The 19,232-nt window shown below is 42.6% G+C and overlaps 1 protein-coding gene across 1 annotated transcript in view; it reads right to left on the reverse strand.

Moving 5' to 3' along the window:
• ITGA2 (integrin subunit alpha 2) overlaps positions 1 to 18,639 on the reverse strand; it is a gene marked incomplete at both ends in the record, with an annotated part of 107,929 nt that extends 89,290 nt beyond the window's left edge. Inside the window, one exon of the mRNA XM_079702707.1 lies at positions 18,582 to 18,639. Within this exon, the coding sequence (XP_079558833.1) occupies positions 18,582 to 18,639 (58 nt within the window). The remainder of the gene's footprint in view (positions 1 to 18,581) is intronic.
• Between the last annotated feature and the right edge of the window lie 593 nt (positions 18,640 to 19,232).

Here is a 19,232-nt window from a genome sequence, read left to right on the forward strand (position 1 = left end):
ATTGTGTTGTACACTTGAAGCTAATATAATATTATGTCAATTATATCTCAATAAAAAATAAAATAAAATCCAACTTACTCATATACATGAACTCTAAGGTCTGAATCTCTATGAAAGTGCAAGCACAGGGTGTCACTGCTTTAAGAATGTGGAGCAAATCTCTATCCCATGGCTGGTGGGGACTGGTCCTCAGCGGCTGCAGAGGTATTGGCAGAGGCAGGGGCAGCAGGAAGGTCCAGTTATCACCAAGACACGGGGGAACTCTCTTAGGGGACAGCAAAGGTTCCTAGAAGAACTGTGCTTAAGAGTCCAGGAGAAACACTCTCGTCTAAATCAGGGATGGGTGAAACTCCAGGTATGATCTGTCTTGGGGCCAATTTCTCCCCATCTGGGGGTCTGGGGCCTAGAAAATAATTTCTTTGCTTCTAAAAAAGGATGGTGTGACAGGCATGTGAGAGACATTTCCATTGAAAAGGGAGAGATTAGAAGGAATAAAGGAGTCGCTGGTACCAAGAAAGTTTAACATAGCAGGTCAAATTCCGTTAGGTTCTCAGGCCTGAAAATAATCCTCTGTTGCTCAAGGCTCTGTCCTCTGGGCCTGCAACAGCTCTATTGGCCTCTTCTTCTGTGTCCCCTTCAGTCCAAGAGCAGCATTTCTGCTGAGACAACATTCCTAAAAACCTTGTAGGTCTCCTGTGTATGTCATGGGGATCTGTGCCATTTGACAAGAGAGCTCTCCACAGATCTTTCCTGGATAACTCTCTCTTCCTGGCCTCTGCTGAGACGGTTGAGAGGATCCAGGAATCACACGCCTAATCCATTCAGCAAAACGTTTTCCAGCCACACCCCTGGCCTTCTCCTCGGAGCACACTTTCCTAACAATGACTCTCCTAATATTTGCTCTTTTTTTTTTTGAATCTGGATAGACTAAGAATTTCTCAAATCATTAAGTACTGTTCTTATTTTGTTTAATGCTTCCTTCCTCAATTTATCTCTTTCCTCTTGCACTTTACTACATTCAGCAAGGAAAAAAGCAGCCTGCACCCTCAACATTTTGCTTGGAAATCTCCTCAGCTAAATACCTAAGTTAATTGCTTGAAAGCTTCCCACACAACAGTAGGACACAGTTAGGCCAAACTTTCCGCCACTATGTAACAGGGATCACCATTCCTTCAGTTTCCAACATGTTCCTCGTTTCCTTCTGAGCCCTCACTGGAAGGGGCTTCGACATTCATGTTTCTCCCAACAGTTTCCACAAGGCGATCTTCACAGCCCCTCTATCTAAACAAGGTAATATTCACAGATTTTGAGGACTGAGATATAGAAATATCTTTTGGGGACCACCATTCAATTCAATATGATGGGTATGCCAGTAAAGTTAGATCCTGCCCGATGTTTACCTGGGCCATTTTTTCAGGGTTGTGTTTGCAGCAAGAAACCTTGAGGGTAAGGTAATCTCACTCTCCAGGACAAAGAATGGGTTTGCTGAATTCTTGCTGTAAAACAGCAGGTCACCAAATTCAGTTTTCCTCTCTCATAATGCAACCTACTCAATGTGTGCAGGCTTCCATTTGGATCCCTTCCCGCTGCCCTCATGATACTTTGTGGGGCAGCACAGGGAAACTGATGTAAACATGCTCGTGCTACCTGTCATGCTATGAGTAATAAAGTCCTTGGTCTCTGACTCAGGAACCTCATGTCAGCTGTCAGCATCCATGAAACTGTAACGAGCTAATGTATTAGTTTTTACATAGCGTAAAATCAAGTATCAGACTTGTCAGGGTGGAGAACAAAAACTCCCCAGTCTGGATATTGAGGGCTGAATGAAAATGAAAATGGATAACTCCTGGGGGTTCAGAGAAATCTTGGGAGAGCACTATATTTTCCTATAAGGGTGGAATAGGGATTCAAAAGAATTATATTTCAATTCTAAGAAGCAAAGAGATTATAGCTAATATCTGGGTAATAATTTCATAATTTGTTCTGCTTCATAATTTATGGCCACTTTTTAAAAAATGATGTGTGCATGTATCATTTATTTGGCATTTACTCTGCACTCATATTAAAGAAACATGTGCATCACTTCCGTGCAGAAATAAATGCATTATTATGTAGTTAAGCCTAAAGGGGCGTTATGGATGACTTACATCTTCCCCAAATTCCCATGTTGAACCCCTAATTCCTAATGTGACTATATATGAAGATAGGACCTTTAAGGAGGTAATTAGGTTAAAGGAGGTCATAAAGGTGGGAACCTAATCTGATTAGGACTGGTGTTCATATGAGAAGAGGAAGAGACACCAGATCTCTCTCTCTGCATGTACATACAGAGGAAAGGGCACATGAAGACACAGCCAGAAGGCAGCAGTCTACAAGCCAGGAAGAGGCGCATCACCAGAAACCGACCTTAATGGCCTCCTGATCTTGGACTACTATCTCCAGAACCGTGAGAAAATAAATTTCTGTTGTTAAAGCCACCCATTCAGTAGTGTCTTGTTACGGCAGCTCCAGCAGACTAAGATGGGGGAAATTGGATAATATCAGAAATTTTCAATTTACTATGCTGCGTTTCAAAGATAAGCCTGTCAATATACAGATGTGCATATATAAATACAGGAGAGATATATACTAATTCAAGTTATATCATTTAAGGTTCACATTTTGTATGAAAAAAATACAAGTCGTTATTTTGTGACAAAGTAACTACATCAAGTATTAGGGTATTGCGCACATTGTTGGGTGATTTTGATGCCCTTTCACAATTTCTGATCTTGCAGGCAATGAACATCTTCAAAAGTCTATAGCAATTGCTTCTGAAGTCCATTTATTATGACAGTGCTTCCTAACAACTCAATATATTCTCTTTTTTTCATGAAGATGTTGGAGGATGAGCTGCCATCTGGCAGACTCACTGGCTCCCAATGGCCAAGAGGATGGGGTAAAGTACTGGAACACCAGCTCATCAATTCACTTTCTATTTTAACAGTATCTTCCTAAATTCCTTTTATGTGAAAGGAGAAACTCCTCTCTCTTCCTCTCCCTCTCTCTCTCTCAGAATAGCATTCTTGTGCATTTAGCAAGTCAGCGCCTGTTGAATAGCTTGCTCATTAACAAGATATGCCTGACACATCTCGAGGCCATGTATGGAAACAATAGACATAACTGAGGTAGTATTTCTTCTATTATATCTCTGTTCACAGGCCACTTCTCTATAAACTTTTGGTTTGGGTCTTCCCCTATGATTTTAGCCTGTACACACCCATCTTACAATTCACCATCTGCATCTCTTATTGTGATGTACTACCTCGAAATGTTACTTACTGTTCTCTTGTGTATGTTTTGTCTCTTGATAGTTGCATACTCATTGCCTCCCCACCCTGTCTGACCTCACCTCCTATCCTATCTTTTTAGTTCACTCGCCTGGCTCTTCCTTAAACTCACTCTGACCTTAGGCCTTTTGCATTTGTTTCTTCTGCATGGAACACTCTTCCCAGACAGTGTTCTGTTTCTACATCAAACATCGACCCATCAGAGCTGCCATTCCTCACTACCTGTGGTGGTCAGGGGGCTCCCAGGGATCCCCCTCTCCTGCTATTCATGCCTTTGTGTGATCCTCTCCCCTTGAGGGCAGGATCTGTGACTTCAAACCAATAGGAATGAAGATTCAAAATGCAGAATCAAATATCACAGAGTATCACTTCTGTAATTACATTACATAAGATTGTAACTTCCATCTTGCTAGTAGATGCCTTCTCTTGTTGGCTTTGATGAAGCAAAGAGGCCCACAGGGCAAGGAACTGAAGGCAGCCTTCCACTGAGAACCAGTGGGGAACTGAGGCCCTCAGTCTACTAGTCCTGGAGAAAATTAATTCTGCCAACAATGAAAATGAGCAGAAGTGGATCCTTCCTCAGTTAAGAATTCAGATGAGACCCCTGCCCTGGCCAACACCTTGTTGCAGCCTTATGAGAGATCCTGAAGCAAAGGACCTCAGTGAAGCCATGCCCAAATTCCTGACCCACAGAAATTGTAAGATAATAAATGTATATTATTTTAAGTTACCCCATGTGTGATAATTTGTTATATAACAATAGATATAATATAACCCCAAGCAAAAAAAAATCTTCCTGCTTCCCACTCCCTGCCCAGCATTCTCTGTCCCCCTTACTGTGCATTACTACCTCTTATGTTATGTATTTATCTTTTTAATTTGTCTTCCACCCTCATTAGAATCTGTATTAGAAGAGTTAAGTTTTGTAGGGATTGACATGTCTCCAATTTGGGACAGAATGTCTCTTTAAGGAAAAAATTATAAAATTGTGAAACAAATTCAGGTATAAAATTAACTTTTTGTTTAGAATGAGGAAAGTAATCCTAGCAAACAAATAGTTTTAAAACCTGAATAATATATTTTTAAAAAAACATACCTTTTCCTGATTGCCTGACGTACGTCTGTAATACATTTTGCCTGGGCTCTATATCTTTTGATCACCTCTTTACTTGATAACTTTATAAAATCATACTCTCTAAAGAGTAATTTTTTGGGCATGGTAAATTGAATGTTTAAAATTATTATTATTTACAGTTAAGGAAAGTTTCTTTCATGTTCACAACACCTTATTTGTAATGTCATGTAAATGTTTAGGACTGTTTTCCAGTATCATACAGAAGCTATAATATTTCAAGGTACCTCAAATTTTCTTTTAAAGGGATTAATCCAGAAACGTTTTGAACTGATGACATTTATCAAACAGTTTGTTGTTGATGTCTTTGTTGAAATATGTTATTTTAGGGTATAAAAGAGACAATCATCTGAACTTTTGCATATTTAATAAAAATATCAGGCATGTGAATACATGGGAAGAGGCCTGCAGAGTGAGGGTGCCTGAAGCTTAAGCTTCCCTTGTTTTATGGTAAATCTGCCTGTCCCGAAAAGTAGGGAGTTTGTCTGTTTTGTTTACTGCTATATTCCCCCATACTCAGAGTATCTACATGGTTGTAGATCAATAATCAATTGAATTAACAGATGGACTGCTGATTGTTTCGCCTTTCCACATAATAATAAGTTATACATACAATGGGAGATCAGTAAAGACCAGGTTTATCAATAAATATAAGTTCTGGACTGATTCAAAGGAAGATGCTTGAATGCAGGTTACTGAGAAGATACATATAGAGATAGATTAAAAGATTAATAAATATGTACATACATATGTATATACAAATATACACACATTTTATTTTCTATTTAGAATTTTAGAGAACATTTAACTTTGCTTTTTATCTAGCTTTAGGAGAACCCTATATTTTGGGGTGATGTAGTGGCAGAAGTATGCCAGTGCTGGAAGTACAAGGATTTTTTTTTTTTAACTGAAAAATCCACATAGAGGGCAAGACCAACAGTACCTCGTAGAGCCTAAAAGCTTGGCCTCTGAGGTTGGAATAGCTCTGTGACCTTGGACAAGCTCCTCATCCTATATAAGCCACTGCTTTTTCACCCGTGAAACAGACCTAATCTATGAGCCTACCTTATTGTGATCAGACAGTATATATAAAACTCTAACCCAGTGTCCAGCAAATGATGAGCACTCAGTAAAGACAGCTTGTTTTTGTTATTTTTTTACTATTAATATCGTTATATATTACTGATAATAGCACACTTTTTGAGAAATTGTAAAGGGCATGTTAATTTGTGATCCTACTTTCACCTCTCACATAAAAATACATATCCTGAATAAGTTTCCATTTAAGTCTCTGAGAACTGCTGTGCAATGGATAGGAGGACAGCGTGTCTACATTTTGCTGAGACACACTCACCATGAGAGCCAAGAAAACATTATCAGCCCATGGACCCTCCAGGAAACCACAAACGCAGGAAATGGGGTTACTCAGACCCTGACTCTGAAACTAAGAAAACAGACTTCATGGGACTTCCCTGGTGGCACAGTGGTTGAGGATCCACCTGCCAATGCAGGGGACATGGGTTCGATCCCTGGTCTGGGAAGATCCCACATGTCACGGAGCAACTAAGCCCATGAGCCACAACTACTGAGCCTGCGCTCTAGAGCCCGCAAGTCACAACTACTGAAGCCCGTGCACCTGGAGCCCGTGCTCCGCAATAGAAGCCACCGCAATGAGAAGCCCCCGCACACTACAACTAGAGAAAGCTCGTGCACAGCAACGAAGACCCAATGCAGCCAAAAATAAGTAAATAAATAAATAACAGTATATTGGGGAAAAAAAAAGAAAACAGACTTCAAGCTCTCAAGTGTAGCTAATCATTACCTAGAATATGTACAACAGAAAATGGTCATAGGTCGCATTAGATCCTTGAACCTGTACAAAATTACAGGAAATCATTCTCAATAGCATTGTCTTCATGCTGAAAGGACAATACTGCAGAAATAATTTAGAAAGCCCATCCCCCCTCCTCTCAAAAAAAAAATAAAGCAACTAAACTTAGAAACTGTAGGCCCTTTAAAAAGAACCACACATTCACTGTATATACAGATTTAAGCTCTAGAGTGTCTGGCTTACAGCTATAGTGCTTAAAAAAAAAATAATAAAAGTAGTGCAAAAGCCAAAAGCATAAAACTGCGTTTGGAATATAGCAATGTAACATTCTCCTGCTTTCATTAAGAAAGAAAAATGCAACTTTTCCTTAAAAGTCTTTGTTTTGACTGTTAAATTTTACATTCAGTAAGGATCTGGATTCTCCTCCACAGGTAACATTAGAAATGGAAAGCAGAGCTCCTGGAGGGGCTGCCTTGAATCCTCCAATTCCTCCTGTGTCTGACACTCTACTACCCTATCATAGACACTCCATTGAGGTCCCTTAACATAATGAATGATGATAAAAATGGATGAATACCAAGGATATGAATTTTGAAAAGTAACATTATATATGCTTTTACAGTGCACAAAATACTTTTCCATTCATAATTCCATTTGATCCTCCCAATGACCCAGCAAGGTAGGGAAGAGTTTGCCTGTGACTTATCCAAAGTCAGCCAGAAAAATGGCATTAAAATTAAAATTTACTCTTCAGAGCTAGAGTTCCTTTCATGGTGCCATGAACATGAATACATGTTTGTTTAATGTAGTGCTTCTCAACTGGCAGCAATTTTGTCCCTCAGGGGGCTTTTGGTAATGTCTGGACAAATTTTTGGTTGTCACACTGTTGCGGGGAAGGGGAGTGTCTACTGGCATTTAGTGGGTGGAGGCCCGTGAAGTCGCTCATCATCCTAAAGTGCGAAGGACAGCCCCTCCTGCCACTGCCACTGCCCCATCCCCCCAAAAAATTATCTAGTCCCCAAATGTCAACAATGTCGAAGTTGAACAACTATGATATAAACAAGCAACAGTCTTGTAAACACCATTAAGTTGACTAAGTCACTGTGGTAGTTTCAAAACATGTCTGGGACTTACTTGACATTCTTCCCATCAAGACGCTGAGTAAGTCTCCTCCCCTAGAATCTAGGTATGGCTTTCTCTGATGAATAGATGTAGTTGTATGATTTCTGAGTCTAGGTTAGAAAAGACCATGCAAGTTTCTGCCAGTTTTGAGGGGGACACTTGCCTTTAAGTCCCTGAGTCGCCTTGCAAGAAATCAGGCCACCCAGAGGGTGCCATGCTGAAGAAACCCCTTGATGGGACCACGTGAAGAGAGAGAGCTGCCTACCCTCTGAAGGTAACTACATGAGAGATCTCAAGCCAGAACTGCCCAGCCAAGCTCTTCTCAAAGTCCTATGCAAGAAACCATGAGAGATAACAAATGATGGTCATCATTTTAAGCCACTAAGTTTTAGGGTGATTGGTTACATGGCAATAGTTAACCAGAACAATCTCCAGATTTGGAGACTCAAGGTCAAGTGCTCTGGCAAACAGAATGTCTTCTCTTTCCCCATAAAAGGTTCTGACCCACAGAAGTAGGGAAATCTTAACCAGAGGACTGCCACTCCTTAAATGAAAATGGATTGCAATCAATCTGTGGGAAATAGCTGACAAGGAGAAGTTTGTCAAAGAGATTTTCAGAGGAAATTCTGAAGGCTATCTTGAAATGATAGACTGCAGGTTAGAGTCCTGGGCTTTAGTCATTTCAAAAGCTGGTTAGTGTAAAAATGAGGCATTTACTAGATGATCTCTTGAGGTTTCTTCTAGGCCTAAATTCTAGAATATCCTACTCTACATATATTTTTCAAAAGATAGGCATTTTAAAATAGTAACTTAGAAATGCACTCTGATTAAAGCATGAGAATTAAAATAAATATGAAGCACCAGGTTACACTCATCAACCTATAAGAAGTTAAAAAAAAAAGTACAAAAAGTAAATTAAAATCTAATGTTGGTAAAATTGGTAAAAATCACACATTAGTGATGACCACAGTGTTCAGTATGCAACAGGAGCTAAAAAATACGGATCATCTTTGATCCAGTAATGTTGCTTTTGGAAATTGTCCAAAAGGAAAAAAGAAAAGAAAAAGCTTCTTGTACAATGATATTTATAGCCACATTACTTGCAGTAGGGGGAAAAAAAAACCCCACAGGAAACAGCCTAAATATACAACAATGGGACAATAGTTAACCATGACATGGCAGGATGTATTAATGTAAAGTTATAAATATGAGGGTCACAGGGAAAAGTATATACAAAAGATACCAAGTGAAAAAAGTAAATGAGTCATTTTCATATAAATGGCAAGTATATCTATGATAATTTACATTCACACTTATGAACATCAAAAGGAAGAAATATAAATATTTTTTCTGTTAATGAGAATGTTAGTATATGTCATTTTCTATAAGGATACTGAAATATTCTGCTTTATAAAGAAAAGCTATAAACTGAAAGTATTAACCAAGTTTAGTACTTTGATGGACATACTTACCTCATATTATCAAAATTCTATTTTTATTTTAAAATTTTTTTACCAACCATTTTCTGGGTGCTTACTATATGCTAGGTCCTGAGAATACAATGATAAATAGGATGAAAGGTGATCTTAAAAATGTATTCAGTGGGAGAGAGAGTCAAGCTGAAGATAAATTATGGTACTGCTTTATGAGGACAGAAGAGGGGAACAAGAAAGGGTTTTTTAGGGATAAAAAGATGTCTGCACTGTCCTAATACTTTTATTCATCTTGTTACTTGTCAGTAGTGCTATCCTAGCTAGACATTTCAAGACAAAGGAAAAATATTCCAAAAGCAAACAAACTCTCTCAAGGAAGTAAAAAAAAAAAAAAATTTGATCAACTAAAGGAATATTTTAGCAAATTTGGATAAACCTGCAAATAGAAGCGTTTTGGCATATACGAGTTGGAAAGAACTAGGAGGTTTTCGGCTTGGCATTCATTCGGAAAGTGTGCCTTTAACCCGTGTTACAATAACTGTCATACGTGTTTCATTCATTCAACAAAACTCAACTTGGCACAAGTGAAGAAGACATGACCCCCGTCTTCTCAGAGTTTGCGATCTATAGGATTTAGAGCCAAGTAAACATATCATTGAGGTAGAATGTGACAACTGCTATGAAAGGGTCCACGTGAGGAAGACAACTAAATTGGATTAGTGGTTGGGAAGGCTTCCTGGGGTGCATAAGCCTCAGTGAAATTGAGACTTACTTAAAGGATGTATAGAATACGGGTTGGGGGCTAAATTGTATTTTAAAAAGAGAGAACAGAGATTAAGGTAAGAGACTAAGGGACTATACTGTTAAAAAGGGTTAAGGTCATATTTCACTGGAACCATAGCCCCCCGCCCCAAAATGATACTAATATGTTAAAGTCTGATTCCTTGGGGGCAAAAATTAAATACTATAATAATAAAAGGGACTTCTTAATTACTACATACCATGGTCTGAATGTTTGTGTTCATATGTTGAAATTCTAACCCCAAAAGATGATGGTATTAGGAGGTGGGAGCCTTTGGGAGGTGCTTAGGCTGTGCCCCCATGAACTGTATTAGTGCCTCATAAAACAGGCTCCAGAGAGACCCCTAGCCCCTTCCACCGTATGAGGACATAGCAAAAAGCCACCAGCTATGAACCAGGAAGAGGGCTCTCACCACAATGCGACCACGCTGGCGCCTTGATCTTAGACTCCCCAGCCTCCAGAACTGTGAGAAATACACTTCTGCTGTTTATAAGCCATCCAGTCTGTGGTATTTTGTTATAGCAGTCTGAAAGAACTACGACACTATGACATTTACATAAATTATTTAACCATCTTTCCACTTTGCATTAAGACTTTTTTATATGGGCTATTACGTTTTTATACTGAAAGGAAAATAAAGATCACATAAAAGTATCCCAATTACCAAGGCTGTGTCCTCCCACCCCACCCCCCCAAACAATAAGTACACAGAAAACTAAGTCAATTTCTCTGAAATATATATTTTATGCACTAGTATTCAGAATATGGTTACCAAAAGGTTATACAACTCAGAAGGTTCATTGTCCATATTCTAACAAGTGTCCAAGAAGCTATTTGGTTAAAGGACCTGAAGAAAACTGGTAAACAATTTGGAATAGAGTTATCTTACTGAACTGGCCAAGAGCCAGCTTGCATTCGGTCTGCATTTCTACATGGTATCCATGGAAATGAGATCAGGCCTACACAAAGACAAACAAAGGCCACCTTCGAATGAATCAGGAGAATGACAACTGCCAACGTTCAAGGCATGCAGGGGCACAATAGCTTTGTACACGCTCTTCAGAACACAATGAAATAATCTCTTACACTGACAATACAGTGTCCATCACTCTTTTTTTTCCCCTTTGCTCATTTAAACATTAGCCTCATTTTTATACAGAAAGCCTTTCAATGATCAGGAGTTATGTACGGTTTCTGCAGTAAAAACTGCTCTAGTCCCTTTAAACTAATAAAAGGAAGAATTGCAGTTACCCTTTCAGAACATGGAATAATAATGCAGGAATCTTCATTGACAAAGTTGCCCAGTTTCTATGAACTGTTTGGTCAACAGAACAGACAATTCTCTCCAAGGAGGAAAAATATATTTGAAAATTATGAACAGTCCCAATATTCAATGGACCTGAAAACATTACAAAAATATGCAGTTCGAGTTTATACTGGTTAGTAAATGTAATTTACGTGACAAGAATCAGCAGGCATAGACTGGATAAAACACTTGAATAGTACCTTGAACTAATTATAACCTTAAAAAAATTAAGAGTAGACATTCATTTCTTTTCTAATTTATATTAAATAGAAATGTTTAAAACGCCTTGAAAAAAACCCACTGTTATGCAGAATAAAAGGCTTTAATATTTTATGACCAGAACCTTTCAAAGACAACACTAATTCTCTGTGCTATATGGGACTATGATTTCTGAAAAGATTGTTTTGAGTTTTCTCTCTGTGTGCCTTGGTCAGTTTCCCCTTTCTCTCATCAATTAATATCCTCTCCACTTCATAGCCCAGAACCTGCTTCGACTTCCTTCACGTGATCATGTGTGGTTTCTAATATTTTCGGAGCTGCTGCTCTTGTGGGTCATCCAGTTTCCCCCTCCCACTTCTTTCTCCCTGACAGCATCCTTTCCACGGACACGCGTGCCCCTTTTCTCCTCTTTGCTTCTCTCGTGTCACGGACTCCTGCCACATACGGATGCCTCAATGTAAATTTCAAAACTTACAAGTGTACCGTGCAGTACCGTGACAGAAGTAAAAAAAAAACAACACAATGATAATGTTTATGCAAGTTTCTCCAATGTTTGCTTGTTTGTTTGTTTTTAAGCAGCCCCTCCCACCTCATCCCTCTAGCTCCTGCCTTCCTGCCAAAGTTCCTGGCACTGTCCCCATCCCACACCTTCCATTGACCCCTCAGCTGGCTCCACTCTGGTTCTGTTTTTTCCCCTCAGCAATGACTGCCCTCACCCAGGAGGTCAGACCTGCCTGACTTCTGTGAGGACTTTGATCCTGTGGACCGACTCTTCCTTCTCGAAACACTTCCGCGGTGCCCCAGTCTGTGCTGTCCTCTTTCTCCTCATCCAGCTGCGTCTTCTCTCTCCCTTGGCATCTCCGCTTCCTCACCCGACCTTCTAAGGTAGCTCCTCAGGTTGCAGCCAAAGTCATCCTCTCTCTTCGTCTGACTCATCAACATCATGTCTTCAATCCCTCTCCAGATGCCGACGACTCCTAAATCTCTATCCCCATGTTGCTCTCACTCCTGTTCCTGACACCGCTACACATAACCATCTAGTAACTACACGTATCCACATGGATGTCTCAAACTCAACCTGTCAAGCTGAACTGCTCTCTTTTTCTTTTTCTTCCTTTTTTTTTTTTTTTTTTTTTTTGCGGTACGCGGGCCTCCCACTGTTGTGGCCTCTCCCGTTGCGGAGCACAGGCTCCGGACGCGCAGGCTCAGCGGCCATGGCTCACGGGCCCAGCCGCTCCGCGGCATGTGGGATCTTCCCGAACCGGGGAACGAACCCGTGCCCCCTGCATCGGCAGGCGGACTCTCAACCACTGCGCCACCAGGGAAGCCCCTGAACTGCTCTCTTTTTCCTCTAGCCTTGCTGTCCTTCGGCGCTCCTGTCTTGGTGACTGGCACCCCCCAAGTTGTTTACATCAGAAACCCAGGTCTCGTAAATCAATCACCAAATGCTGTCCATTCCTCCTTAATACCTTTCACATCTGTCCTCAGCTATCTTTCCCTACTGCCACTATCTGGGTTTTTACCACTGCCATCTTTTTTTTTTTTTTTTAATTTTATTTTATACTGGAGTATAGCTGAACCACCGCCATCTCTAACACCAAACCTAGACCCAGTTCTTTCCTAAGTGGTCTTGGTGCCTTCAGTCTGGCTTCCATTCACTCCACCATCCCCCCTGCTGCCAGAGTGATCTGTCGAGGGGCCAACCGGAGCGTGTCACTGTGCCTTAACAACCTTCAGAGCCTTCCCGCTGTCCTCCAGATAAACTCCACGCTCCTTTCCAGGGTTTACAAGGCCTTTCACGGTTGGGCACCCACCCACCTCCCAGCTCTCACTTTCTGTGAATACCTTGAGTAATGTGTTCCGGGCATAGCGCCTTCTCCTTTCCTATTTAAGTATCTAAAACATCTGGCCCCAGGAACTAGGAGACTTGGGGCCTATTAGTGATTACATTACTGTATTACCACTTACAGTCATTTACAAAGAACTGAACTTGGATCTCTAAGGCCTTTCACAGTAGATCTGAATGGTAACAATTATTTCCTGCCCCCAGGACAGCCTCTCTAGAGGCCTGATACTTAAACGTGTCACAGTGATATTTCCCCATCCTCTGAACTCAACATCTAGTTCTGTATCATTCATTCAGCAATTAACTGCATGAGACCATATGACACCTATTATGTTATAGAAACTTACATCTTTATGTTATAGGCATAGTCAACACAGCAACATAACAAGAACAACATAACAAGTTTTAAATTACACGGAAATTTTTTAAGACACCAAGATGTATGATGGCTCGAAATTTCAGTAACTATCAATAAAAGACAATATCAAGGACCCTCTTCTTCCTCTCTTTCCACTAGGCCAGTGTACTGGCTTTATCTCCAAGCTAGTCCTTACATCATGGTTGCAAGATGGCTACAGCTGTTCCAAGATTTACATCTAGACCTGACAGTATGTTTATTAACTAGCATCTCCCTTAGGAATGAAAAATTCTTTCCCCAGAGTCCCTGAGCGGATCTCACTCCATATCTCATTGGTCAAAACTCAATTATATGTCCACGTCTAAATCAGACACTGGCGAGAGATCTGGGACCACCAGCACTAGCTCAGTCCAATTACCTTTCAACATTCCCTGGATCTCCTAGCTGTGCAGAGGACAGAGGAGGGGTTACCCCAGTACTTGGGCTTCTGTCAGAAAGGAGGATGGTAGGGTATGAAATTGGTTAGGCAGCCCCCAGGAACTGAGACAATGTCTTTCCCTCATGTGCAGACTTGTTTCCAAATGGACTGCAACCTCTCTGGACCACATTTCAAGTTTCCAGTGGTTCTACACTGGATCCAGCACGTTGCCTTACATAAAGCAAGTGCTGCATAAAGATATGATCAAAAACTAGTTTTATGGAATTCACTGCATCCAGAGCAACAAAGCACCTATGTATCATCAGAAGGGAGAATCATAGGGGTCACTTTCACACAGAGGACCTATTATTGTCTCGGGACTTGTGGTATCAAGATTCTTCTCTTTAAGAGTCATTATTCTGTGTGTTCCTCCAGGTAAATCATCAGTTACCGTAAGATACAAAAGCACACATGCATACACATACCCTCCACATCTTTGACTTGTTGATTGGAGTAACAGCTTTCCATAGTTCTTTCCCTTATACTGTGCTCGATCTTTCTGTAATGTCCCAAGTTAAGCAGGGCTGATAGTGACTTTAGTGGTAACATTTACATGATGTCAAGATGACACTTTCGGTCCCAAATATCTTTCCTATTCTTCCCGAAACTCTTTATTTTCAACACACAGACTGAATGGCCTTTATTTTGCTGAATGTCTAAAATTCCACCATTAGCAGCTCATCTCTTTGCATTAACAGGCTTTTCCCTTTTTATACACCCATGGCTTTCAGCACACTAAGAAAGGAGCAGTCATCACATACTTTAGAAGGAATTCACTTGAACTGACGCATTCTCTGACTCTTGGTGGTGAAATACACCTGACTTGGTGGTCATCACAAAACAAGGTGGTACAGACAATTCTGGCATTTTAATTTGTTAGGTAAGAGAAGGTACAGTGCTAATATTTAAGTGATTACTTCCAAACCTGGCTGCACATCAGAAACGTATGAGTAATTGTTTTTAAATACTGAATCCAGAGCCCCAATCTATGAATGTGAATCAAAACAGTGGCTTGTGAACCAGTATGTAGGAAAGCAAAGCTTAGTCGAGGTTGGGCCAGTGTAGCTGAAGAGCCATGGGGGAGGAGAGTTACCGTATCAGCTGGTGGTCTAAGGTGGTTGAGGGGCTGAGGCTGAGATGAGAGAGGTCGTTGAGGGTGGGTCCCAGAAATGAGAGATTACTTCAAACTTCCCTTTTTGTTATAAAAGCTTCCCTACTTTATAATTTTACTTGGGGTTGTCTCTTTTAGCATAGGACAACGGTGAGTTGCAAACGGATGAGAAAAAAAAAGGGAAAAAGCATCAAGGCAGTGAAGGCCAAGAAAATAGTCTGGAAAATATGCTAACACCAAATATGGGATGTTCAGGTGCAGTCAGAACACAGAAGGGTGTGTATAGGTGCATGTACATGGCTCTGGGGTGTGTGTATTGTGAGTGTGCCTATGTGCAGTGTGTGTGCTTGTGTGTAAGTGTGCACGGGGGAGTGTGGTAGAGAAGCTGAACAGGCAGTCTGTGGCCAGATGGCGAAGGACTTTTTCTGACGTGCCACAAAATTTGGACTGTGAGCTATGTGAGATGCGAAGCCACCAAACGTTTGAGGCAAAGGGGTGATTGGATACAGATAAGTGTTTAGAAAGATAACATTGGTGACAAAGCAGAGAATGGACTGGAGGGATAAGAGACAAACACAGGAGAACCAGCTTAAAGACAGTGGGAGTCCAGACACAAAAAAGCGAGGGCCTGAACTGGGCAGCAGCAGAAGGTACATGAGTGGGGGAGAGCAGACAGAACTTAGAGACAGTTTGTGAGGTTGCAGACAAGAGAAGAGATCCCTGAAGAGAAAATTTCCATGTTTGCAGGATAATGCTGCCTTTAAACAATAATAGACAATGCAGGAAAAAATTTCAGAGGACAGATATCTACTTCAGTTGGGGACATGTGGAGTTGGACGTGCATATAGGGCATCTAGGTGGAGATATTCGCTAACAGATGGAAACACTGATCTGGAACTCAGGAGAGGAGTCTGGCTGGAGATGCTGACTTGAGCGGGGAGCAGGCCCAGAGGGAACTGGTAAAATGAAGAGTTTAGAAGTCTGCAAACACCAAGGACTGGGCCAAACAGCTGAGCCTGGGAAGGAGACTAAGAAAGAACAGCCAGGAAAATAGGAGACAAACAGGGAGAACAGAAGCCAGGGGTGGAGGGTGCTTCAGGGGGAAAGAGCTGCCAAATTACATACTAAAGGAGGACTTGCTTACTAAGAGGGAAATTAGAATATTTACCGCCTGAGGGGAAATTAGGGACCTGAAAATAGGAGGTGATTCGGGCAGGGTACCAGAGATAGCAAGAGATGAGGCTAGGGAAGGATTATCCTTAGCCAAGCAACACACTAGACAGTGTAAGTGATGTCGTGCATTTTAAAATCACATTTCCCTTTTCCCTATGGACCTATTACTTAGTTTATGGATTATCCAGGCCTCTTATGGTCTTTCTTTTCCATCCTCAACCTGCCGGGTACCATTTCAATGATTGCAAGAACTTAAACCAAGGAATGATCAATGAAAAGTGATAAATATGAAACCAAACTATGAGCACTGCTTTTTCTTAAATACCTGTGAGAATGTTTATAGAAAGCGAATTTGAATCTACGTGTTAAAGTGAGATATGATGGTTTTAAGTTTCTACAGTGGTTGGTGTGTGCTAGATGTATAAACGTATACACATATGTGTCTTTTACATTTTAATTTTTGGTATTTATATTACACAAATATACATGGATATAACTTATAAGCAACTACATGTGTGTCTGTATAGTAATGATGAGTACTCAAAATTTTATACAGATAGGGTCATGCCATAAGAAACTGCAGCTGTCACAAACCTAGAACTTTCAATTATTCATTTTAATCTTGGATATTCATGGTATCAAAAAATGATGCTGTTTCCCTGGGAACTTGGGTTCAGATAACAAATAACAAAGTTTTATTCTGATTACCCCGAATTAAGAGAAAACCTGTTCCTTGAGTATGTAAATACCTGGAGCAGGAGGAAGGAGGAAATATACAAACTATTTGGACAGATGTCATTTTAAATCACCTCTGCTGGCTTGCAGCGAGTTGCATGTTAACCAACTCCAGGTAAAGTCTCTGTACCTGACTTCATGCCTTGCGGCACTACATTCCTCTGAAGTATTTCTCACTGCTGTTTAAAGAACAAGCCTCAACACTTCAAAGATAAGAAAATGATGTTATATTTCCATAGCTTCTGTTAATAATGGGTAATTAAAGAGAGATGAAAGGCTTGCATTGAAATGTCCATTAGCTCTTGGGAAGGTGGTGGTGTCCAGGAGCTGATTCTCAAGGTGAATCCAACTTTCTCTGAAACCCCTAAGTTAGGGTTGATGGCCCCTCAAAACACTCTTGGGGTCCCAGGAGAGAATATCTGTGAAGCACCAGACCCAGGGTTAGAAAGGAAAACTAACGATGCCTATTCTCCGCTGGGGTCGTGTTATTTCTCTTTCTCTAACCTGGAGAAAATGCTACAGGGTCTTCTGCATCCTGGTTAAATGCCTCAAAGGAGGGCAGTTTAAGAAAGATTTCTCCTCTTTGTAAAAACACTTGAAAATCAGAGACCACTTTTTTGTTTGTTTTGCTTTGATAGCTATTCAAACTATGATATACAAATGCGACTCCCCCCACCCCACCTAACCCCAAAAGTAAACTAAAGTTCTTGAAGTAAGCACACACGAGGCTCTGGATAATGGTCTGGAGAAAGTAGCCTTTTTTTTTTTTTTGGCCACACCTGGCGGCACGTGGGATCTTAGCTCCTCGACTAGGGATCGAACCCGCGCTCCCTCCACTGGACCGCCAGGTAAGTCCCCTGGGCAAAGTACTCTTGATGGACCGTGGTTGCGCCGCAGCTGGGTACCCCCAGCCTCATTTCCCCACTTAGTGCAAAAGGAGTCAGGCGACGGGTGGGCCCGGCTCTCAACCCCCTGCCGTTGGAGCTGCAGCTGCGGGTAAATCTCTCGTTGCGGCGCCTACGATCCAGAAAACGGAAAAGAACTTTTCCTGACCTAAGTTTACATCCGTCGAACAGACGACGTTACAACAGTAAGAAGAAGGCAGGAGGGCGTGAAGAATTCCCCTCTGCCAAGTATTGAAGAGGCGCTTGGTTTTCCTACGTCCCCTAAGGGAAGAAACATCAGTGCTGCGTCCTGAAGAAATAGGGACATTATTCACACCCTGGGGTTGAAAAATAAGCTTATTGGGCTCCCAGGCTCCTGCAAAGCCACCAGGCATCGCCCTAAGGGGCAGGCTGTCTTCCAGGACCGGATTCCTGGGACGCACAGAACCTCCGGGTCCGGGTCTGGCGGGGCACCTGTCTGAACCCGGCAGCAGGATTCTGGATCTCCAGGCGCTCCACTAATCTTTACTCCCCCATGCATGTGTGCGCGTGCGTGTGTGCCTAAGAGCGAAGCGCGTATCGAGCTTTGAAGGGTGCTTTACAGACAGGGTGAGCCGGGCCTTATGGGGACACCAGGCGAGGGAGAGCGGGAATGGGGAGTCTCTCTCCATCCTGCTGGGATGGCTAGGCGCCTGGGTCCACGTGGAATCAGAGCAGAGACGCGCGTCACCTGTGCCTCGCTGGCGCAGAACTCCTCGCTTTTGCCCCCGGGACCCACGCAAGTTCCTCCTGCAACTCATGCGGAGCAAACCCGTCGCTTACCTTGATTGAGCACTAACACCAGCCGCAGCAGTGTGCCGCCTGTCCGTCCTGGCCGCATCCTGAGCCCGCCGCCCCGGGCACTGGAGCTGCTCTGGGTTTGCACGGGGACCCTAGGACCCGGAAACTCCCCAGGAGCCGTCCCGAGGTCTTCTCTCCCGCGCCCGGGTGTGAGCCGGGAAAAGTTGCCGGGCAGCTCCCGGGGCGCCAAGGCCCGCCCCTTCGCCTCAGCAAACACCCGACCTGCCCCGGCCCCGCCCCAGCCCCGCCCCGCCGCCAGGCGAGCTGCACCTGGGCTCCTCCACACCCCCGCAGACCTCACCTCCACCCCCGCACACCCTCCCAGCCCAGGGATCCAGGAAGTGGCGGGGGTGGGAACCTCGGCCCTGGGGGCTTTTCCTGCCGGGCGCAGCAGACGGGCGAAAGCTAGCCGGTCAGTACCCCACCCCTGACAGCCTGACGCTGGCCCGCGGGGGACCCGGGGTCCCCGAGCGGCCCCGGCCGTCGTGCAGGCCTTCCGGCTCCCGGCTCCTGGCAGGGGTGGGAGGGCTGGGGGGAGCCGTGAGCCTCAGCCACAGTTCTCAGGGGCTGCGCAGTGCATGCCTTCTCTGCCTTTCCCAAGTGGGTGGGAAAACGGACAAAAATAAGCGCACA

Source organism: Hyperoodon ampullatus (assembly GCF_949752795.1).
Source record: "Hyperoodon ampullatus genome assembly, chromosome: 4".
NCBI classification, from domain to species: domain Eukaryota; kingdom Metazoa; phylum Chordata; class Mammalia; order Artiodactyla; family Ziphiidae; genus Hyperoodon; species Hyperoodon ampullatus.